The sequence below is a fragment of the Schistocerca nitens genome, chromosome 9, assembly GCF_023898315.1.
Source record: "Schistocerca nitens isolate TAMUIC-IGC-003100 chromosome 9, iqSchNite1.1, whole genome shotgun sequence".
NCBI classification, from domain to species: Eukaryota; Metazoa; Arthropoda; class Insecta; order Orthoptera; family Acrididae; genus Schistocerca; species Schistocerca nitens.
This window is the reverse complement of record NC_064622.1, coordinates 481,621,124-481,646,553: the sequence shown is the minus strand read 5'-3', so window position 1 is coordinate 481,646,553 and position 25,430 is coordinate 481,621,124. Positions and strand designations below refer to the sequence as shown.

At 43.5% G+C, this 25,430-nt stretch overlaps 1 protein-coding gene across 1 annotated transcript in view; it reads right to left on the bottom strand.

Moving 5' to 3' along the window:
• LOC126204368 (protein qui-1-like) overlaps positions 1 to 25,430 on the bottom strand; it is a 396,210-nt gene that overhangs the window by 367,211 nt on the left and 3,569 nt on the right. Inside the window, exons 2-3 of the mRNA XM_049938742.1 lie at positions 22,318 to 22,842; positions 16,461 to 16,744 (exon numbers count right to left, since the gene is read on the bottom strand). Coding sequence (XP_049794699.1) covers positions 16,461 to 16,744; positions 22,318 to 22,842 — 809 coding nt within the window. The remainder of the gene's footprint in view (positions 1 to 16,460; positions 16,745 to 22,317; positions 22,843 to 25,430) is intronic.

Sequence of the window (25,430 nt, the reverse complement as noted above, 5' to 3'; positions counted from 1 at the left end):
GACCAAAGGAACTTCAGATTGTCAATTGTAAACAGCATCCAGAATCAAGTTACGTATTTTTATGCTTGTTATTATTTTAATAAATGTGTGTAATAATTAATCAAGTTCTGTTTAAAGCTGGTCACCGTCAATCTGCTACTCTAAGCGTGCAAGTGGCATTTCTATCGTCTGACCTAACGGCAGAAGATAAACACGCCACGATAAGACCACGAGACATGTTGCTGACACTCGCAGGTCTTACAGTACGCACACCACAGTAATGTACAGCTGTGTGACAATAATCGATTTTTCAAAAGTTTCTAGAAGATGTAAATCATCGCCATCTCAAAATAATGTACAAAGTGTGTAAGCAAGGCAGATAGAAACAAAGAATCCTTCTATAAACGGTACGAGCCGCAAATGGCAAATCCGGTAATATAAGCGACTTTGACAAAGGGCGCGTTGTTATGGGGACGAGTTGCTAGGAAACGGCGAAGCTGGTCATCTGTCTGCGTTCTACTGTCCTGAGATTCTATGCGAATGGGGTTAAAGGACGGTGAAACGACGAGGTGTCGGACGACCATTCATTACAGAACAGGAATGAACTATTCCAGATATCTTTGCAGGAAATTCTTCTCTTTCTTCATCTCGTGTATACTGATTGCCTATGTAATTAGTAATATTACTCACATTTGATGATTAAGTACCTGTCTCTCTCTCTCTCTTCTTGGACCGCTCCCAGAAGAGACTCATTACAACTTTCTGACCAAGAAGACAGAAAACTACTGGGGTTCATATTTCAGAATATAAAAGCACAGGCACGGAATCCTTCTTTGGACTGACTATTACAGAGGGCCAAACAGTATTTTTATAATTATATTTATCCCTGAGACTTTCAAGTCTCAAGTGTTGGGGAGATCACTCAACTTGGCTAGTTCTTGCAGCGATGTTGACCATAATGCTGTGGTGGTGTAATGGTTTGTATTTCTGCGCAGTAAACAAGAAGACGCAGATTTGAGTTCCGGCCGCAGCACAAATTTTAATTCAATTCTTCTGCTTCGATCATTATCGTAGATAAAGAAGAGACTTGAAAGTTTCATGTTTCTATTTCAGTCTAGATGTGTTACTTCTCTTCCAATGTTGTCTGCTAACATTTAACTTCTTTGGTGATAATACTCAGTAAATGTCTGAAGATGGCCTTGTAAGCCGAAAACCGGTTAACAATAAAAGTAATATTGTAGAACAAAAGCAAACTGGTGCTTTTCATTTATTATGATAAATACAAGGTCTAAAAGATCACCTATGGTACAGTATTTTCCCATTACGTCCAACGCCGGGGTGCTATCCAATGCTGGAGAGCCCTGGCAGTAGTGACAATGCAAGGAAAAATAAGAGGAAGATATGAATTGAAGTTTGTGCATTCAACTTGAGTAGTTTCGTGCAGCAATGTTGATCATAGTGTTGTGGTGGAGTAGTGGTTAGCATTTCTGCCTAGCAAGCAAGAAGACAACGGTTCGAGTCCCGATAGCAGCACTACATTTAATTCATTTGTTCTGCTTCGATCATTATCGTACATACAGTATTCGTTGGTCGTGCGATGAGGGAGGCCTCAGCATCAGTCTCCTAGCTGGTAGGATGTGGCCCAACACGATATCCTCTTCTCTGCCGATTTGATGACAGGCTAGGACATACTCCCAACATCCTCACTTGTACGAGGGGCGTTCGACAAGTAATACGATACATCTTTTCTCGGGCATTTTAGATATAAAATTGCGGAATTTGTTGCGGGACATCGTGGAATATTCCCGCTTCAGTCCCTACAGTTTCATTAAGCTACGATATGGGGCCGCACTTTACGTAGCCATCAAAATGATGTCTTAAGGGAGGTGCGTCCTGAGCAGAGAGCTGTCATTGAGTTTCTTTCAGCGGAAAACGAGAGCAGCGCCTATATTCATAGTCGCTTGCTGAATATCTATAGAGACCTGGCAGTGAACAAAAGCACGACGAGTTGTTGGGCGAGGCGCCAGTCATCAAGGTCGCGAAATATGCCCTACCTCCCGCGTGCCGACCGGCGCACACAGCTATGGCTCCTGCAGTGTTGGAACGTGCGGACACTCTCATTAGAGATGATCAGAGACTTCGCTGCACAGCTGGACGTGTCTGCTGATACCACTGAGGCACTCGACCATCTCCTGCGGTACTCAAATGTGTGTGCCTACTGGGATCACCGCCGTCTAACAGAAGACCATAAAGAGGGACCGGCGTCGATCTGTGCGGAATTTCTTGCGCGTTACGACGCTGATCGTGACACCTTTTTGTCGAACGTTGTCACAGGGGATGAAACATGGGCTCATCACTTCGAACCGGTAACAAGACATGCAATGCATGGAGTGGCACCACACAACACAACCTCTCCTCACGAGAAAAAGTTTAAAATCGTACCTTCGATCAATCGGTAACGTCATGTCGACGGTCTTCTGGAACTCTGAGTGGTTTGCTGTTTGACGTCCTCCCTCATAGTGCTACGATCAGCCCTGAAGAGTATTGTGCTATGAGCCGTGGAAAAAATTGCTATTTTGCAGAGTGCGCCGCAGCGCGTAGTGTGAAGCAGTCGTCCTCCGTTTCTGGCGGTGGCGCCGCTGTGGCAATCGCCGCTTTGGTGTCTCCTTCTGGTGGGAAAGGGGAAAGGTACCCTGTTCACGTGCATTTAAGGGGCGCTATGAACTCGCTAGGCGGCGAGTTTGGTCAGTTGGTCAGTCGGGTCAGTGTGGGGCAGTCAGTGTCTGGGTGTCGTCCGGAGTGCTAGTATGTGTTAGCCCGCCAGTCTGCTCCTGTTTGTTCAGGCAATGGTCATTGGCAGTTGGATCGATCGGTTAGTCGGTCGCGCACTGAGACACAGGATGACTTGTCTGTCTTGAGCGTCGGCGCATGTGAGGTCGCCACATGAGTCCAGTGGGCTGCGCCGTATAGCGAGGGGTAGTGGCTTCGCGGCAGCTATCGCTAGTAAATAAAGTAAAAGGCTTTGAAAGTAAATTCACGGTTCACATAATTTGATAATTGCTCGATGGTATGTTTGCAATAATAAGACGTGCCTGGGACCGGTTCAGAATAACATAGGGAATGGACTTGTCGCCGTCGCCTGTTTGGATCAAGAATCAGGTACGTCCAGGATTTGTCTTGCCATTGCACCAAACAATAGTCTAACTGTGGCATGCGATAGGAGCAGCACACAACGCAGGTATTTCTACAGAGGTCTTTCTGTACAGAATGTTACTATGGTTGATATCACACAAGATCTAGTTTTGGTCATCCCATCCCACGTAAAAAAGGAAGCTGTACAGGTCTAACATGGAGACTGCTGATAATGAGAAGTCCATTATGCCACAGTACAAACTGTTCTGGCGTACGCTGGCGCCTGTGGTTACGAGAGTATCGATAGAGGCCAACGACAAAACTCGCTGCAAACAGGCAGCCAACGCCATGTCAGCCGCCAGTATTTAGGGTCGCCCCAGCGGACCGGGGGACCAGCTTAGTCAGTTAGTTCGTTCCATTTAGCTAGTTAGTTCGAGCCTGTACGTCATGAGGCATCCAGTGTGTCACCGAGACGGAGACACAGCGTCTAGTACAGAGACCTTACAGTGGACATAGGGGACTTCCACTTCAACAGCAAAATAGAGCTTGTACCACGGCAAATGGAAACTTTCTTTATGAATAAAGAACCCAGTTATTAATTGCATGGGATTTGTGTTATAGAACGAGGATACCGGCCACCAACCAACATCCTCTCCTTGCATCCCATGGTACAGCTCTGTAGAAACACCGAGACAAGATAAAAGCGACTAATGCTGTTGTTGTTGTGGTCTTCAGTTCTGAGACTGGTTTGATGCAGCTCTCCATGCTACTCTATGCTGTGCAAGCTTCTTCATCTCCCAGTACTTACTGCAATCTACATCCTTCTGAATCTGCTTAGTGTATTCATCTCTTTGTCTCCCACTACGATTTTTACCCTCCACGCTGCCCACCAATGCTAATTTTGTGATCCCTTGATGCCTCAGAACATTTCCTACCAACCAATCCCTTCTTCTAGTCAAGTTGTGCCACAAGCTCCTCTTCTCCCCAATTCTATTCAATACCTCCTCATTAGTTATGTGATCTACCCACCTTATCTTCAGCATTCTTCTGTAGCACCACATTTCGAAAGCTTCTATTCTCTTCTTGTCCAAACTATTTATCGTCCATGTTTCACTTCCATACATGGCTACGTCTATCATAGTTTCGTCATTCAGAAACCCTCCTTACCTCAATTTCTTTGCTTAGGCCTTGGGCCCTGGATTTTGGTATGTGCCTTTCAGCAGATTTAAATCAAATCAGAGGAGCTCTTTCGTTAAAACCTTGAGAGTTTTTAATTCTTGCTTATGTTATTGTGTGTATTAACTAATAAAATTTAAATGTTTAGTGTAACTGACAGCAACTTATTTTGGCTCCTTTCCACAAATATAACCTCACCCACTCTGTCCTGCTAGTCCAGGGATTTCAGTGACCACATGAGCAGAATTGACATAAAATCAGTAAAATTACGAAAATTGCCGGAAAGAATAAATTTAAGGAAATACTCCAAAATGTGGGGCGATTGAGTTAAAATGAAGGAGTACTTGCATGTCTGCTTGATGAAGGAACATTCTTGTACATGGACGAGTATGTGACAGTAAGAGGAATACAAGAAAAAGTTGACATGGAAGCACCGGGAACCAGGGAAACAGTCATTTTTCGTCGACAGCGATAAGATGACTGGAATAGATTGTTTAACGTGGATGACCACGAAAGGTACACTAATAAATTTATATATGCCCGATCACAAGGCCAGGTGTGATCCCAAAGTTATTGGCATATGCTTTATAAATATTTTTAAAGCATCCTTAGGTGAAGAGCATTGTATTATCAGCAGAGGGACTGCATTATACAACTACAGAATGGATTATGTGTGTAACTCGTTGCAAGCACTTAGGTGTTTTAAACTCTAACACACAGTATTCACGTTGTGCTTCTCTGTATTCTCTACCAATCACAACCGTGCGGTGTCAGGTAACAAATACTTTAGAGAACAGTTGGTGCATGGTTGTTAACATTTGCTGTATATCTGTTGAGGTAATAGTGATACATACAAGTTGACTGTTGTCTTTGAATCTTTGGTGGAAAAGAGACCACCTGCCGGTAAACTGACATGGATCTGCGTAAAATGATGATAAGAAAGTAGACGTAGTAATTAGTTCAGATGATTTATAAAGACGTATGATTTAATGGCAGATTGATAATGCGTTCAAGAAAGAGTAGGTCATTTATCATGCTTTATTATTCTCTCGAAATGTATCAGCTGTGTGGTATAACTTGTGTTCGACTTGTATGCAATTGCTTGTTCTGTGTGTAACTTAAAGCCCCATGTAACTGCAATCGTTAACAGCAAACTTCTCCATACCACAATAAGCAGATGGCTGCCAATGTATGTATGATGAATCATGTCCGTCGATGGGAAATCTACACACAACAACAAAAAAATTTGCATCACCTCAGTTTTTAGAGTTCCGGAACCTGCACAGAAAATCGGAATAGAGATCGACATAAGCATTATTTCTGCCCCTTTTATTGCTCATGAAAACCACATTGCATGTTGTACTACCCTACAGCGAGACCTTCAGAGATGGTGGTCCAGATTGCTGTACACCAGTAGCACGAACTCTAGAACCGATGTATTCGCCATGGCATACTATCCACAAGTTCATCAAGGCACTGTTTTTCCAGATTGTCCCACTCCTCAACGGCGATTCGGCGGAGATCCCTCTGAGAGGTTGGTGGGTCACGTCAGTCCATAAGCAGACCTTTTCAATCTAGCCCAGGCATGTTGGGTAGGGTTCATGTCTGGAGAACATGCTGGCCACTGTAGTCAAGCGATGTCGTTATCCTGAAGGAAGTCATTCACAAGATGTGCACGATGGGGCGCGAATTGTCGTCCATGAGAACGAATGCCTCGTCAATATGATGCCGATATGGTTGCACTATCTGTCGGAGAATGGCATTCACGTATCTTACAGCCGTTACGGCACCTTTTATGACAAACAGCGGCGTACGTCGGCTCCACATAATGCCACATCAGGGGACCGCAACCTTGCTGCACTCGCTGGAAAGTGTGTCTAAGGCGTTCAGCCTGACCGGGTTGCTTGTCTGGTTGAAGGCATACGCGATATTCATCGGTGAAGAGAACGTGATGCTAATTCTGTGCGGTACATTCGGCATGTTGTCGGAACCATCTGTACTGCGCTGCATGGTGTTGTGAACTTGCGCATCATGCAGCCTACTGTGCGCAGTTTGAGTCGTAACACAACGTCCTGTGGCTGCACGAAGGGCGTTGTTGCCAGGGTTCCTCTGAGCCATATTCCGTAGGTAGCCATCATCCACTGCAGTAGTAGCCCTTGGGCGGCCTGAGCGAGACATGTCATCGACAGTTCCTGTCTCTGTATCTCATCCATGTCCGAACAACATCGCTTTGGTTCACTCCGAGAAGCCTGGACACTTCCCTTGTTGAGAGCCCTTCGTGGCACGAAGTAACAAAGTGGACGCGATTGAAACGCGGTATTGACCGTCTAGGCATGGTGGAACTACAAACAACTCGAGCAGTGTACCTCCTTCCTGGTGGAATGACTGTAACTGATCTGCTGTCGGACCCCCTCCGTCTAATAGACGCTGCTCATGCATGGTTGTTTACATCTTTGGGCAGGTTTAGTGACATCTCTGAACAGTCAAAGGGACTGCGTCTGTGACAGAATGTCCACAGTCAACGTCCATCTTCAGGAGTTCCGGAAACCGAGGTGATGCAAAACTTTTTTTGATGTGCGTATTTCTTCACCCTACTCCAGACGAACGATGATGTAAAGTACTCCATCTCTCTGCTACGACATAAATCGAGTCTTCAGTTTCATAACTGCAGTGATTCTAAATTAGTAACAAGGGTTTGTGAGATACTGCTGCCCTTGCGTATACATTTGCTTGACAAATGATATGTGCGTAGAAGAGACATAGTTCTGTTCACGGAGTTAGTGGCTCATGGTGGGCAATTTCACACATCAAACACCGCCACTATGCGTTTCTGTTTACGTTCTGCGATTATTTCTCTTTTCCCATTATCTTCTATGTATAGAAACCTAAACGCTAGAACAATTGTCCAGTATTGATAGCACAAGTAATTTAGGTAAAATTCTTCAAACTCCTTCCATCTGGAGTTCCATCATGTGTAACTCAAATGTTTCTTCTTCTTAATCATCAGTTGTATCACCACATACTTTTACATGTGCCAGGCTCATATCTGTTATACACCAACAAGGAGTGCTAAACTTCTTAACATTCAAGCATCTAAAGAGATCTTGTGTAACTGGACTGGTAACGCAAGTTTGGAACACGTTATACTCTTTGAGAAAGCAAAATATCGAAGTGTATCGATTAATTGGAACTCAGCTCGTTCTGTTCCTTCACTAGACGTCTAACGGAGCAGGCACAGCACCGTCCAACGTCTGGTCAGTTTAAAATTAAACCTGAGACAGTATTGTGGAGAGGTTTGGTTAAAGACAGAGGGAGAGGTACGAGATGCATAGAGAGAGACCATATAGAGATTTTCTCAGGCTCTTAGCCTGTAGGTTCAAAGAAGGGGTACCTCGTTTCCAAATAAAGGGCTGAATCTCCGACTTTATCCCACGAATGCGAGAAAACTTTGTGCCTCCATTCACAAAGAGGGGCAGGGCAAATCGTAATAAAACCTTACCGATTTTATAAAGTGTTTCGGCTAAGGAACATAGTTTTTGCACGTCCTCTCTGCTGATGGTTATTTCCTACACTAAGAAACAGTATTTGAGGAGCAGCTAATCAAAACATGTAATGTCCGTTGATTCAAATTTTTCATGAAAAGCGAAAAACTGATCTAAACTATACAATTGACATGATGCTGTTTTCGCAGTTAATTCCGTGTTAGGATATTGAATTCGATCCCACTTTGCAACAGATCAAAATTTGATTAGGATGACTATATAATCAATTTATGTTTTGGACAATATATTATGTTTTGATCGGTTACCTAGGACATTACACCTTTTGGTGGGTTTTCAGTATTAAAGCTTCATCAATTAACAAGAGCTTTAATACCAGAAAATAATTATTAACTTGGAGTAATTTTCAATTGCTTTAAATTAATTATACAACTCAGAACAATGTAACATTAATATTTACTTGAAGGAATGCTGCAAAGCCTTAGATTAGATAAAAAACAGTTCAACTCAATAGTTTGCTACAGACAAAATTAACTAAATTTTGCCCATCTCGAAAACAATAACATTCGATATCTTCTGGAGTGAAGCTGCTGCATGGAACCTCTGGAGTCAGTGAAGAAAAGTTAAATAGTTCTTCTTCTTTCCATTGCGTGCCGAATCTTAAAGTCAGCAGTTCCTTCACATCTTCCCTTTTCTCTTCCTTTATCCTGTTTGACAATACTAGTGCATGTCTTTCAGTAGCATACTATGCCCACGTATTACTAATATTATGAATTATTTACAAGGGTCGTCGAAGTAATAATGAATTTCTATTTTAAATTTTGTATCCTCATCACTGACTCTCTTCAGTTTTGACTTTTTCAAAATTTTTCTGTTTATTTCACTGATACCATTTATCTTTTTCCATTCCTTTGAGAATGCTTTATAATTTTTAAGCTCCCATTCTTTTCCAGTTACCCGCGTTTCCCTAGCTTTATTATAGCTCTGTACGTACTTCTCTGGATTCAAAATTTGTGGAATTTGGAGCATTATTCTCTGCACTCGTCCAAAGACGCTGTCTGCAGGGAAAAAGCAATGCCCTCGAACTGGAAAATAAACACATCCCTGATACGTAATGGAGAACTTTTCAGTAACCAGAATGCAATAATATGAATCAGATGCTGATTTTTATTATGGCCACCACACCCACCAGCAAATAGTTTGAGAGATGTGGTAGCCAGGTCAAAGGATGTTTTATAAAGAAAATCTGTGATAGCTGATGCAATTTCTTGTGGCCTTGTTCCAGCTTGAGCTTCATTCCGTACATAGAAAACAGAGTGTGTAGTTTCTATATTTGTTACACAGAAACTATACTATGCAATTTGTCGGTCGTAATATGCCTCTAGAATATTCAGTTTTGGCAGAGACTGTAATTCAAATGCAAAGGTTTTTCTTCCATGTGGCGATGGCTTCGTTAATTTATGAAAAGCTCGAGCTCTCAGCCTATGAGCACGAAGTTCAGCCATTAACTCCTTCTTTAGGTTTGTATCTACTGCACTTTGAATTTCATGTCGCGTTCTAAGGCAATAACTGCATCTATCACTGGCAAGGGAGCCAAAACACATGTTGAATTTGGAGCTGAAAATTCCAGTGAGCAATGATTTTTTTAAACTTTGAAATCAGTTCCTGCTAAGTAGTCGTATAATTTTAAAAGCTTGTTTATATTTAATTCACAGGAGAGATATAGTCTTTGGCTTTTGTTCCTACTGTAATGACTTTTAGTATCTTTCAATTTTGATAAGAATTCTACCATATGCTCTCTTTTAGTTTCATACCTTGCAATCTTCTGATCACCACTTCTTTTACCTCTTAGTCCTCTCCCAGATGCAATTCCTTTTGCAATGATATTTAATGTTTTTTGTCCAATACCAAAGAGTTTCCGAGAAAATGCAGCACATACAGAAATTTTCTCACCCCCTGATTTCACCTGCAATCTACAAAAACACATGTTAGCATGCAATAGTTACATACTTAACTTTGCGAAATAATAATGTTCTTTCTCTAGATTAGCACGATGGAACATTAACTGCAGAGTCTGTTGGATCATTTCGTGTTTAGTATCGGTACTAAGATACAAATTACGGGAAACCTGGTAAAATGACGAAAATTGATGAAAAATACGTATAATTTATGAAAATACGACAAAATGTGGAGGCGTGAGGGTATTTACATGCTCGCCTGGATGTACGAAAATCATTCACTTCTTACACGGATGGGAGTGACAGTTGATGGTGTATACTATCCGTGCTCTATGGGTTTAAGTCTTGAGGAATACCCCCTTGCTCCATATGTAGTTATGCACTGTAAGTCATAAGATTTTGAGTTCAGGATGAATATCCCCTATGACACCGAAACAGCGATCATATACCTGGATGCAATATGCACCACCAATATGAGGAATCAATGCTCAGGGCCTCTTCAAAAACGGAACACCGAAACATCTACTACCCCCTTACTTTGGAACATGAGACGAAACGTAGGGGTCATCACCTTCAGACAGCTGTTTGGAAACGCTCAACAGTGCCACGAACTCTTCCAGTTTCCTTATATTTCGATGTTCTCTACATTTTTTGTCAATGAGAAACACTGCCTCTGTCTTCTATTTCAACCATTCTGTGTGTTGTGGAAGCAGCTTAGTTCAAACCATGCGATGTCCAGCTTTCTGTGATAGCCAAAGGACGTGTTAATGTCAGCTTCCTGACACAGACCTCGAAGTCATGGTGGAAAATCAAAACGTATGGTGGTTGGTGTTCCCAGCTATAGTTGTATACTGCTTGGATGTGATGCAGCAGAAACGCAATGTATCGAACTGCTTACGTAAGAAAAATGCAGAAACCCTCTCTAGTGATTGATATTCTCTGGGATATGATCCTCCTACAGTACGGGCAGTGAAACTTTACACTTGTCAGCGCAAGCGACTTGGATCACTGGCCACCTGCTCCAATGGAGAAATATCTGTATATTTCATAGGATCGCCACACATGCTGGATGTCATAACGCAGGCGGTATTTTCTTTCGATACATCGGAAGAGAGGGACGTGGTAATATCTTATCGAGTTCTCTTACCGTGTGACGTTATCTAAGTTCGTAGTTTTTCCCTGATGGATGGGTCAAAATCACGAAGAGGGTGAGAATGTTTGGGTGACAGACATGAATGCACCCTGAGAGATGCAGAACTTTTTCAGACTACAGTATCTGTATGTAGTTTGGAAATGCACCGAAATGCAGTTCCCATATGATGTGAAATCTTCCTAATTTTCCCAGTAACAAACCACGGTGATTGCTTGTACTGTCTGTTCTACTACCTTGTGTTGCAGGATGAAGCTTCGTTTGTCGCTGGCCTTACACGTCGTACATGGTTCGCAGAGCTATGACAACATGTTTCCATTTCCATCGAGTGTTCAAAACACGGTTCTGTCTCATTGAATCAGCTCACCCTGCTTCTCCATGGGATGCAGAAGGTGGTAGACATAGCACACCCTGACTTCCACACAGTTCCAGCTTAAAGTGGAACGATCATATGGACAAAGCTGCAGGGAAGGAAGGTCAGGGACCGAGGAACATTTACAATATGCAGAGAGACTGTCTAAAGTCGTCCAGTAATTTTAATGTATGTGTTCCTTAGCAGATAGGTTCAAAAAGGATGACTCACTTTGAAGTATGAGGGTACCACAAATATGATTCACTAGAGGCTGTAATCATTAAAACACATCTCCACAGCATCTAACGCAAGTGCGTGGCTTAATGGAGTGATCCCAAATCGCATACAGGGCTGTTACCAGAAAACGTAGCACTGTAGATCTGAAAAGCCATTGTATTGTTCATAGGATTTTCTTCATTTCTTACGACTTCAAACTAGCGTTGAATTTTTTAAGTGATTTCTCACATAGCACACCATCCACTAGATGTGATCATTTTCAGTCAATCATCATCCTTCCCCGCCTATAACCTTGCGGATATACTGCAGAACTCCTGTTACACTGTCTGCAGGGTTTCGAGTAGCATGCGTTACAAGTACTGTTTGTTAGCGCGGGAAATATCTAGCGGCGGCTTGAGGGTGTAGGAAATGGCTTGATACCACGTTCCTTAGCTAAATCACTTTCTAAATTGGGTGAGAAGGGTGATACTACTATGAGCTTATAGCGCTGGCGTCGAGTACTATTACTACACACCGTAGCGGTCAGCATCTACATTCAGTGTAGCCATATTTGTATGGAAGACCACTTTATTCGGAAGCCTGTATAGTTTTTAACATGGAACATCGTTAGTGATACTTGTGTGCGCCTGTAGAAGCAAGACTACTCTTTATTTAGGATGACAGTAACATAGTCGTTGCGATCGTATTTTTTATTAGCTCGTTGCTTATATGGCGACTGTGTGTCTCTTCCTAAGACACACTAAAGTGCGCGTCATTTCTGTTGGCGGCCGAGTTTAGGTTCGTTCTGCGCATCTGACGTCACAAAACACAGTCAGCCAATGAACAGAGAACGACGTTGCCAGATCTCGACTGCAGTGCAGAGCATGGACCAGTGTCTTCAGTTTTAGGAACGTTTAGTCATAAGTAAAGTAATAGAACAAAAGCAATGTCTTGATACCAGACTTTCTTTTATAGAAAGTTTGGAAAAAGCATTCTTTGTACGAATTGCTTCATATTCTATTGATTAATTAAACCAAACAAGCAATAAGACTCCTAATTCAGGCGATAGCAAGGAAAGGTGTTTGTATCAATCACACGAACCGCTTTTTCGCAATAAAGAACAGCGGTAACTGTTTATTTCCTATTGAACTTCGACGAAGCGTGAGTAATTCTTAGTCATACCAACAGTGTTTGTTTGTCTGTATTTTGCGTGACATGTTAGAGTCTTCATAGGGCTCTGTAGTCAGACGAGTTGCGATAGCGTAACGGTTAAGGTGATGGGCCTCTACGCGAAAGATTATGAGTTCAAACCTTGTGCGGAGCGTAATATTTTCATTATTTAAAAACAATATCGAAGTGCGTTACTTCACGAATTATATTCGTTTGAATGCAATTTTTTGAAATTTCTAGTGCTTTGTCTCTTTATTTAAAATAAAGCCCAACGTGCTCAGTGTAAATAAAACTTTTGTTACAGTCGCGAAAGACGGAATATTTCTCAATATTACATACGACACCTATGTGGTACTCAAATGAGATATTTTTATAGATTAAATTTTATATGAAATTTAGGTATCTTGTTCACATTTCATTCTCAACATTATGACAACTAAAATCTACCATACGGAAAGTATGCTCTATGGACTTTTACCTCTGCAAACTCTTCGAAAATTTCGTGCAATGGTTTACTATATTTAATGCTGCATAATAACTGCGTTGAACATCGAAACAAAATTAAGTCATTTATGGGGGGGAAGGTATCAGTCAAGAAGATGTGTAAAAAATCTAATTTTTGGGCCAAATAGTTTTTGTGGAATCGAATGATAAGACTGTCAAAGCAGTCGGAACACGATGTGTCTGCACAGGCGAGCAGTGCAGTGACAAAATCGCGCACTGCGCGGAATGGGGGGAGCACGTCTCTGCAGCAGCGAAAGGGTTAATGAAGCCGTGGTGGCTTTACTTCATGAACTGCGCGCTCCCCCCTAAACGTAAGTTTGCGAACTATACTACACTATGGCGCTGCTTCTATTGGCGCGTGCGTCGTTTGCAACTGGCAACGCAGCAATCTCCCGCGTCTGGGCGGGCATGCGCAAGCCGCCAAGATAAAAGAATTGAGCTATAGTACCACTCGCAAGAAAAACAACTGGATCGTGTCCATTTTCGCTTAGTGTTGTTTGGTGCCACAAGCATTCAGTTATTGGCGAAGTATTATACTAAGTAAGGAGTGTGTGGTAGATTCGCTGTGAGCAGTAGGCTTATAAAGTACGTGTTGGGGTGTAAAGTTACTGTGGTCAGTATTTCGACATGTGCAAAGAAAATAACTACGTCCAGGTGTAAGGGAGGTATGGATTTTACGTGGAAAACTGCGATTGCGGCAGATTGATAGCTGCAAGGGGGACGACAGATTTTACATTGAAAATTATGTCCAGTCGCAAGGAGAATATAGATATTCAGATTTCAACGTGAGATTCCTCCCAGAGAGACAGCTGTCAGCAGAAAGTATTTCGGATGCTTTGGTCATTGTCGAATGGGGCTGCACTCTTAATATTTAATTGTAACTACACTGATAAATATGTGCCTGGTTTCCTAGGAGGACTCTGCCGGACGTCGCGAACGGCGAGTACAAAGTAAAGTTCCAGCCGGCCAAATAACCGGTTCTTGCTCGCACCTGCGGAGACAAGTCATAGCTGCGGCCCCCACGGCACCCAGTGGATAGCTGTGTAGTGAATTCAGTATGCATTGGGCTGTCTCCGTGCTGGCGTATGTTGCGTGTACTTTCTGTGGAAAATTGTGCGATTCAGCATTGCCCCCTGCCGACGAGTTGGCGCTGGATATATTGACAACATCCGAAATCTTACCACTCCAATCATCCCTGGATGCGCTCCACGGCTGGGATGGCGCATTCTTCCAGACACGCACGTCCACGACTCAGTCGCGGCGGCAGTTATCTGGAATTACTGAGTGTTGAGGCTGGCGGTGTATGACGCCGTGGGTGCTCTGCGTGTGGTCAAACTAGCCTGTGTTTGGGAATATCACGGCACGGTGCTAACACGTTTTGCTCCAAAACGGCTAACCGTCACAGGAGCACACGAGCGAAACATCACGATCAGGTTATTGGTCGTTATCAAGACGAAGAGTCGCAGGAATCTCTCCAAGAAGTGTTTCTGCTCCACAACAATACTCCAGCTCCTTCTGCACAGGACATAGTCACTAAACAAGCTGCTTCCTTGGGTAATCAAATTTTATCTCAAACTTCGTATTCTCTTGATATGGCAACCAGTAAATTCCTCTTTCCTCAAATGAAGAAACCATTAGGTAGCACGCATTTCCAGAATGATACCGAGGCAATTTTCAAATTGCAACGTTTCCTGAGCTGCCAAAATGCAGACTACTACAAGGCAGTTCTTTACCTACTCATCCATTGCTGGGAGAAATGTTGTAGAGGCGAATCTCTAAAGCAGGCCTGACAGCCTCGCCAAGTTTGATGTCGGCAGCCACCTGTCTATGTGGGCGAGACTACAAATGCACGCCTGTGCAGTGGCACTCGAATTGGAGGTAATCTGGATTTTCACTGTCACTATTTGGCCGGCAAGGGAATGAGAGGTGGTGGTGTAAGTTTTCTGATCACCAGTGTTTGCGCCAGTGTCTTACATTAGATACGAAACCTCTCTGAAATGCCTCACGAAGTGGCAGCATTGGACAGTGTTGATGGTGATCTGGCCATCTGATAGGGTCGAGAAGCTCGTTGGCTCCATTGGTGGTATTCTAAAGGAGGATGCTATTTTTACAGTACCAGGTTTCACTGTCTTCTTTCCCTCACCACCATCACCATCATAATCATTATGGAAATTGATAGGTGTGAATTAGACATGTATATGTAAAGACAAAAGAATGATTACAGTTCCAGAGAAATTGGATAATTAATTCAAGAGAAACAGCTTCACAAATTGAACAAGTCAGTAACATGCTGGTGGATCTCTGGCCCTTCTCCAAGCAGTTACTCGCCATTGACTATTGGATGTCATCCTGAGGGATATGTGCCAAATTCTGTCCAACTGGCGACTTAGATCGTCTCCACCCAGAAGTGTGTGGAGGGCCTTACCCATAACGCTCCAACTATTCTCAACTGCAGAGAGATCTGCCGACCTTGCTGGCCAAGGCAGAGTTTGGCAAGCTGTAAGAGAAGCATTAGAATAGCCGTGTACAGAAGGGCAATATCTTGCTGAAATGTGAGCCCACGAGGGACAACAAAACAGGCCGTATAATATCGTCGACATACTACTGTGCTGCAAGGGTGCCACTGATGACAGCCAAACTGGCTCTGCTACTAAATGTTGCACCCAAAATCATCTCTCCCAGTTGTCAGACTGTGTAATGGGCGATAGTCAGGTTGGTCTCTGGGACATTTCCATATATGTGTTTGCTGGCCATCAGGGGCGATTAGAAGTAGGGCTCATGGCTCGAGACGATTCAACGTCAGTCAATGACTTTCGAGGTCGAAGACGAGTCTGGAGGCGACCTGAACAGCAGTGCAAAGCCAGTCTGTCACCAGCCATACTGCCCAACAACCAGGTGTGATGGTCAAGAATGCCATTTCTTTTCATTCCAAGACCCCTTTGGTTGTCATCTGCAGAACTCTTACAGTATAGTGGTATGTCGACGACATTGTATACCCCATTATTCGCCCTCCACCATCCTGGGCTTACAATTCAGCAAGGTAACGCCTACCGACACACAGCGAGAGTTTCTACCACTCGTCTTCCTGCTTGCGAAACCCTATCTTCACCAGAAACATAACCAGATCTCTCTTCAGTTTAGAAGAACCTCAGGATTTTGACTGGACAGAATTTGGCACGATCTTCCACAGGAGGACATCCGACAACTCTATCAATGTCGACGCGTTACTGAGTTGCTCAATTTGTTAAGCTCTTTGTGTCGAATAACCGAGTCTCTTTGTGATCAGACGGGCTGAGGCAGCCAGCTCGGAGGCGGTCGCTTACCGACAGCGCCGGGGAGCTCCACGCAGCAGTCGGAGGCGCGGAAGCGCTCGCGCTGCAGTGGGGTGATCTTGAGCTGGTCGGGCGGCAGCGCGCTGGTGGCGACCACGTGGACGCGGCGCGGCAGGCTGACGGGCAGCCACGACAGCGCCGCCACGATGTCCGAGTCGAGCGGGTTGAGCCGCTGCAGGTCGTCCAGCAGCACCACCAGCACCGGCGGCGGCGACGCGGACGTGGCCGTGGGCGCGGGCGCGCCCTCCTCGAAGCGCCGCAGCAGCGTCTGGAACCTGCGCCGGCACTTGCCGCTCGAACTACCTTCGAAATGCTGATCTCATACGTAGACATAAAAATAAAAGGAAATAGTTTTATTTTATAGCCTTTATCGGTGTTATTTTTTGCCAAATTCGGTGATATCTTTCGCCAAAGTCAGTGCAATTTCTTGCCAATTTCGGTGGTATTTACTGTCAAATTCGGTTCCATTTTTTGTCAAATATGATGTTACTCTCTGCCGAATTCCGTGATGTATTTTCCCAAATTTGGTTTTATATTATGCCAAATTTAGTGTTTTTTTGCCAAATTTAGTGTTTTTTTGCCGAATTTAATGATACTTTCTGCCAGATTTGGTGCTACTTCATGCCACGATCGTTTTCTGCCAATTTCATGCTCATTTCTTGTCAAATTCGTTGTTGTAGCTTTTTCCAATTCCAGTGATACCTTTTTGTTTAATAGTGTTATTTTTTGCTAAATTCGGTATTATTTTTTGCCTAATTTAGTGTTTTTTTTGCAAAATTTGGCGTTGAAGTTCTTTTGTCAAATTTTTGGTGAATGCGTTTTTTGCCAATTTGTTTATTATTTTTTTGCCAATTTCGCTGGCATTTTTTGTCAAATATGGTGTTATTTTTTGCCAAATTTGGTGTTAGTTTTGTCAGATTTGGATATATTTTCACCAAATTCGTATTTTGCTAATTTTGGTCTTATTTTTTGTCAATTACAATATTATATTTTCCCAAATTTTGTTATTCTTTCATAATTTTGCGTTTTTCCCAAATTGATGTTATTTTTTGACAAATTTGTGCTATTTTTCCCAGTTAGTTTTTTGCAAATTTCATGTTGTCCAAATTTCGGTGCTATTTTTTTTATCACCTTTCAAGCTATTTCTTGCCCAATTTGGTGTATTTTGTACCAAATTTGGTGTTTTTTGTCTCAAATTTGGTATTATTTTTTTCCACATTGTCTTTTTTTGTCAAACGTGGTACTATTTTTTGCCAAATTCGTTTTTGTCAATTTTGTTATTTTTCCTATTTTTGCATTTTTTCCTGTTTTCCTTTTTCCACATTTTCGGCACTATTTTTCTGGCAAATTTCGGTGCTATGTTGTTGCGAAATTCAGTCATATTTCTCAAATCTGATTCTACTTTTTACCATTTGTGGTGCCACTTTTTGCCAAATTCGGTAGTATTTTTTGTCAGTTTTTTGCAACTTTTTTTCGAATTTCGTTGTTAATTTTTCCGAATTCCTGTTTCATTTATTTCCAATTTCGGTGTTGTTATTTGCCAATTTCTGTGTTTTTTTTGCCAAGTTTGGTACTATTTTTTGCCAGACTCGCTGTTATTTTGGGCTAGATTCCGTTTAACTTTTTTCCATATATATGGTTTTACCTTTTCTTTTGTCGCCTGTATTACCTTCTTTGCCAGATTTAGGGTTTTTGTTGCCAAATTTGGTGTTAATTTTTAACCAATTGCGGTGCTATTTTTTCGTCACATTATAGTTTGTTACGCAGAAAATGAACCGTTATTTTAAGATTGTCACAAACCCTAGCATTGAACAAAAAGAATACAAAATAAAATTTCAGTATTTAATCACTCTGAGTTACGAGTACTGGTAAAATGTTAGATTTATAACTGTTTTACACGAGAAAGTAACAGATTTCATGAGATTTCGTAAAACTCGCCTTCTTTGCTTTATTTCGCTAAATCTGACAATTTCTCTTATTTTTCGCCTTATCGTTGCCGCGAAATTTTCCTGTCCCTTGTGATACGTTATCCCTACTTTTAATCAGTGTCGTTTTCGAATGGTTCAGGTGCAATGCAGTGGAAGGGTTCACCTCTTTACTCCTCCATACCCTTTACATTGTTTATATGCCGATGACACCACCGTCCTAGCCGCCTATTAGACTCTCCACAAACTTCAATTGCCAAAGATGTCCGCAGCATGCGTTAAGAGAGGCTTACAGATTTTATATTACTATGAAATTTTCGCACATTTCTACCAACAGTTGTTTGCGGTTCTATCAACTAGCAGGTTAACATAGCGGCGATAACGTGTATTTCCCTTTCCCCGATTTGAGAAACATTAATCTGGCCCTTTTCCTGCTTATTTTTGTTTTTTTCAACAAGATTTTCTGCGCTGTTCTGATATTTTTGTATTTCAGACTGATTATAAATAAAAATATCTCAGATAGTTAAATCAAAATGATGACTTTCATATCCATATTAACAATAGAGAGATAGTTAACTTACACTCATGAAATTTGCTTACCATTTTGCTATCAAAAATATAGATATCTACTGGTAGTTCAAAATAAAATTAGATTTCATGCAATTCCTGTTAAATTTAGTTCTTGGAGCAACACACGTTTTCAAAATAGCTGTATCAAATATATAAAAATAGCAATTTTAGAAAATTTCCACTACTGGTAAAATTTGTGCGGACGCCTGTGCCAACACCTCTTCCAATCATATTTTCTAGTACGTGTACCCTCAAGATCAAAGTTCTAAAACGGAGGCAGCAAAGCAGCTGTAACGTTTCCTTTATGACAACAAACTGACATACAGTGAACTCAACCATAGATCACAAACCGACATTGAAACCCTACCTATTAATCAACCAACAGAAATGGCACAATATCCTAAAACTGTAAAATTAATAACTCGATAAACATGGAGTACCAACCCTCCAGCATCTTCCACACCTACAGAGCCCTGATTTCTCCCATCCTCAGCCACGCTAATATTGCCGTAGTATCTGACCCATGAAATTTCTGACACTCTTTTAGAATTCTTGAACGCTACGCACACCACCTGGATTTCTATATCTGCTTACCCTGCCCTGGACAGAGCCTTCGCCAGCTCATCAGTTTCCCCTCACTCCCCATAAGCAACGAACGTCTCTGTGCATCTTATGTAACCCACAAATTACCCTGTGACAACGTAATTGTTTCTCCTTCAGTTTCCAATAATGGTGGCTGCAGTACCTACATCAATACATAGCACCAAGCATACTCCAGTACAGTCTCCACGTTGTCTCCCTATGTGAACACTATTTTCCTTACTCAGACAATGAAATCCGCTGTCACACTTACTACTCCTATCACGCCTTTCCCATTCACTGTCCTCCCCCACATCAATCATCTGCGACTCTAACCTCCTTATAACATGGCCTGGCCATGTAAGCCAAACTCCATGCTTTACCCTTCCATCTTCCCTCCTGCATTACACATCTTCCCTGATACTAACCTGCGTGCATTGACGCCCCTCGCCTTACATCAAGAGATCACCCTACCTGTCCTCTCCCATATGGTCACCTCCCTGCTTTTAGCAATACGACCTTCGAATCAATGGTTGGAGCTGCAGCAAGGAACCATATATAGGCGGATTAAGACAACGCTGAGTGGACGAAGGGTAGAAGGCACAATGATGAGTGAATGAGAAAATGGAGATCAGTATCATGAGAGGCTGTAAGCAAGGGGTTTGTCCCAACTACTGTGGAAACTAGTGGTGAGTGAAATCAACGAAGAGTTAAATACTAGAGATTACTTGTACCAAGAACATTGAGACGATTGATCATAGTAATGCTTGGAAAATTCGCTATTACCGTAAGAATAATGGCTAATGTGAACTGAAATTTGTGCAGAACTGGTGCAAGAAACAGGATCTAAAGGTCAGTAACAAGAACATTGCTGTAGTACCGTACACGACGAAGCATATCCAGGCCGCATACTTGAAACTCAATCTTTTCGACGAAACTTTATAAGTAGAGGGGACATTGAAGTACTTAGGAGAAACTCTGGATGCGAAAATATCGAGGTTCCCTCACATAAAGAATGTGTATTCGAAGGCGAAAGGTGGTCTTATGTGCACTAGAAGGGCCTGTAGTAGAAACTGGGGTCAAGGACCCAGGAGTATGTACAGAATTTTCACTGCAGTACGGTGGTCCAAAGTAGAACAGCAGGAAGCTGCTAAGGAGCTTGGCAAGGTGCGGAGACTGGTCAGGTTAGTCACTGGAAGCAGTGGCAGGAGCATACAGGTTAAAAACTGGGTATAAGTGGCAACCTTTGGACATGCAGACTACCCCACCAATGTGGTGAGTGTCGTAGATATAGGAATGCTCAGGTAAAGGTCAAGTGACTCTACAATAACTTCCAGCTTATGTAGTAGAACTAGCAGTGTAAGAATTGGAGTCAGTGAGCAGTAGGACAACGAACGACGATACCGTTCATCAGACATAGTCTTGCTTAATGACGGATCGAAAACAGCCGAAGGTGTTGGGGCGACAGTATAGACTAGAAAGCGCAATTTCTCTAGGGAAGCTGGCCACGTTATTCCAGGTGGGAATATCCGCTATCAGCCTGTCCACACAGGGGAATCTACGTAGGTGCTACAAGAATGGTGGCATCTACATTGATTGAACCAGCCAAGCAGCTCAGAAATCTTTGTCAGCCCCTGCAACGAGATCAAAAATCACTAAGGCGGTGGTAAAATCTAAACTGCGTAGCTGGATCAGGAGGCAACATGGAGAGTTTTGGGCTAGACCCAAAATTAAAACATGCCACGCTAATGACGCTGCAGCCATGTTTCAAGAGAAATTCTGCAATACTAGTCTTGAACAGAAGTCAGATTAAACCCATGGTAGGACTAATGACTCACCATGAGAACTTTAAGAAAGACCTACACACGATGGGCATAGAGACAGAAGCCATTAAGTAGACTATATGGCGAGGAGGTGGAAACAGCACTACGCTTAATCTTCCAATGCGAAGCGTTAGCGGTCAAAAGTCGCAGAATAATCGGATAATTAACTCCTGAAGCAATTGGGTCTAATAAACAAATAGTAAAAGAGCTCCTACTACTCTTTAAGGATACAGGCCGGCTTTATTACTTTCGCCAGGAGAGAAGTTGCACAATAAACTCAATCTATCAACGAATTAATTCTAAATAATGTTTAGCTTGTTGACATATACAGAACTTAATGTACTGTTGAGCTGTAAATAGTATCAGTTCTATTCAAATGTCTCCTGCATTGTACTATGGTCGCTGCTGTAGAGAACACTATAGCCGCTTGGGTCATCCCTAAGATCAGCACCTCCAGTGGCTCTCTATAGAGTGTTAGAGAGTGCTGAGTGGTATTGTCCGGGAAGTCCATCTAATTCACCTGTTTATCGTCTCAGGTGGTAGGGAGTCTCACTGCAGTGATCTGTCACAATTTAAACCAAGCAAGGTGCTGCACCATTAACACAGGGCTTGTATTCGACAGTGGGTCAGTTCGAAACCCCACTGTACCAGCCATATTTACGTCATCTGTTAGTATCTAAGACGAGTGATGGGATGACTACTATGAATGAACATGGTCAGTTTCTTACTATGCTGCCCCAATTCGAACCTGTCCCCATCGTGACATCAATAATAGGATGTTGAACACAAATCTTACCCTTCTCATCATAGTGTTAATAAAAATAAATACTCGTCTTCGACCATGGGTTATTTACCTGAAACATGTCAGCCTACAACCCTCCACCCTCTGAACGACATACACTGTAGAGCTCCAGGATACCTCAAGGAGTGAAGATGGTGCACAGTGCTCACCAGTTATTGACATAGAGTGGGTCGAAGGAGGCGTCCTTGGGGATGGGCGGCGCGGCGCCGGCGTCGGCGTCGGCCGGGTCGAGCAGCAGGCGCAGGTGCTGGCAGAGGATGCGCAGCAGCTCCAGGTTGTAGGCGGAGCGCGGCGTGGCGCCGCAGGCGCGGAAGACGCGCACCACGCCGTCCCCCAGCCAGCTGGCGCATTGCCGGTGCACCGCCGCCAGCAGCAGCGTCTTGCCGCTGCCCGGGCCGCCGCGCACCACCACTGGCGGGTGTCGCCCTGCAACACGACCACTCAACTCGATCACGCGCACCACGCCGTCCCCCAGCCAGCCGGCGCACTGCCGGTGCACCGCCGCCAGCAGCAGCGTCTTGCCGCTGCCCGGGCCGCCGCGCACCACCACCGGTGGGTGCCGCCCTGCAACACGACCACTCAACTCGATCACGCGCACCACACCGTCCCCCAGCCAGCTGGAGTCTTGCTTGTGCACCGCTACCAGTAGCAGCGTCTTGCTGTTGCCTGGGCCACTGAAAACCAGCACTGACAGGTGCCACCCTGCAATGTGACCACTCTACCGGAATGTCCCAACACCATCATTGAATTTGTGCAGCACTTTATAATGCCGTGAGCAAACCTGTCTTTTGTTTTCCATACTGTTGTGCGCTGCTAGTGGGGAGAGGATGCAACTAGAAGGGGTGTGGAACCATGCAACTCCACTGGTCCAATACAAAGGCTCAATAGCAGCACGAAACTCAGGCATGAAGCCATTCCCCAGACAGCAAGCATATTGCTGTGCACTGACCAAGCAGCCACATCCTACTACTGCCTGAACTGTCACACACTACTGTTACTCGACTGCACCCTGCATGTTGCTCTACTGGAATGGTGCATCACCAAGATGGCATGCACTTACACCTATTCTTCCACAAGCATCCTTGTCTTGTCATTGGCCAAACTGCCATGCACTAATGGTGACAGGGCAGGCGGTAGGAAGTGGGGATGTGGCTCCTTGCAACATGATTGCTCCTGTCTACCGAGCCACAGATTGCCACTGATGTATGCCACCTTGCAACAGGGCCACATGCCACCTTGCAACAGGTCCACTCTACTCAAATGGCTCAATACCGGAATGGCAAATGTACATTACACAGTCCCGCTACCCAAGCCAGCTATTTCATTGTCAGTATACCATGGCCTACAGCTATTCCTCACCACTGTCCAAGCTGCTCTATACCTTCACTAGGATAACGACAGGTTTGCTGGAACAGCTCTACAGAACATGCACACCACTGATGTACTACAATGAGAATCCTTGTCTTGCCACTGCCTACACTGTTGCGCAACAAAACTGGGGTTGGGGGGTGGGGGAGGGCTGGGGGTAGAGTAAGGGTGTGTGGCCCTGCAATATGGGGTGTGTGGAACCTACTAGACTCGGCCATCACCAACATGCAACACATGTACGACACTTTACCCCAGATGGCTGACACATGGGCAATACACAACTGCTTACAGCCACATCTTGCTGCTGGCCAAGCTGCCGCACATCACTACAGCCTTCCAGCTGCCCAGGCCGCTATACACTGCCACCAATGGCTGAAGCCCAGCAACATGACACCTCTGGTGGCATATTACAACCCCAATACAGGACATGTTCACCAGTCCTGGTGGTCTAGGGATGGCGTCTTTGATTAGTAATCAAACCGTCATTGGTCCAGGTTTAGAAACTCGTCACTGCTTAAATTTTGGTTAATAATCAACACTGGTGGCATCATTCTGCCAGCGGACTTGTCAAAGAGGGCAGAGGAGTGGACGGAGGTTAAGGACACTCTCTTGTACTAGGGGTGCCCCTACAGATGGAATAATCAGCAATGATAAACGGCATGATCATGCAGAAGTCCTAGGGCTGCCACTAAAGGTGGAAGAATCAGCAGTGGTAAACGGAATGAGGACGCAGAAGGCATGAAAACCACTGCATTAAACGTAAGTAACGTTTATCCACAGAACATGTGGCCTGTAATTGATAACGTGTCATGATGACCTCTCCATTGGCAAAAGTTTCCGGAACAGTCCTCCATTCCTATCTCCAGGAGGTTACTGCCAATGAGAGGCGACTGTGAGAAAAAGATTTGATAATCAACGAAGGGATAACGTTCTACGAATCGGGTCGTGGAATGTTAGAAGCTTGAACGTGGTACATAAACCAGAATTTCTGAAAAGCGAAAACCAAAGCCTCAGTCTAGATGTAGTAGGGGCCCGTGAAGTGAAATGGAAAGAAAGCAAGGATTTATGGTCAGCCAAGTTTAGGGTAATATCAACAGCAGCAGAAAATGGTGTAACGGGAGTAGGACTTGTTATGAATAGGAAGGCAGGACAGAGAATGTGTAAATGTGAAAAGTTCACTGATAGGGATGTTCTTATCAGAATCGACAGCAAACCAACACCAACAAAGATGGTTCAGATATACATGCCGACATCGCAAGCAGAAAAGGAAGTGAGAGAAAGTATATGAGAACATTGAAAGGTTAATTCAGCACATTAAGGGAGATGAAAATCTAATAGTCATGGAGGACTGGAATGAAGTTGTAAAGGAAGGTGTAGAGCAAAAGGTTATAGGAGAATATGGGCTTCGGACAAGGAATGACAGAGAAGAAAGACTAATTTTCTTAAACAAATTTCAGCTAGTTATACCGAATACTCTGTTCGAGAATCACAAAAGGAGGAGGTATACTAGGAAAAGGCCGAGTGATACGGGAAGATTTCGATTACCTCATGGTCGCACAGACATTCCAAATCAGATACGGGATTGTAAGGCGTATCCAGGAACAGGTATAGACTCAGAACACAATACAGTAGTGACGAAGAGTAGGCTGAAGTTTAAGACATTAGTCAGGAAGAATCAATACGCAAAGAAGTTGGCTACAGAAGTACTAAGGAATGACGAGATACGTCTAAGGCTATAGATACAGCAATAAGGAATAGCTCAGTAGGCAGCACAGTTGAAGAGGCATGGACATCTCTAAAAAGAGGCATTACAGAAGTTGGAAACATAAACATGGGTAAAGGAAGGTAACGGCGAAGAAACCATGGGTGACACGAAGAATATTTCAGTTGATCG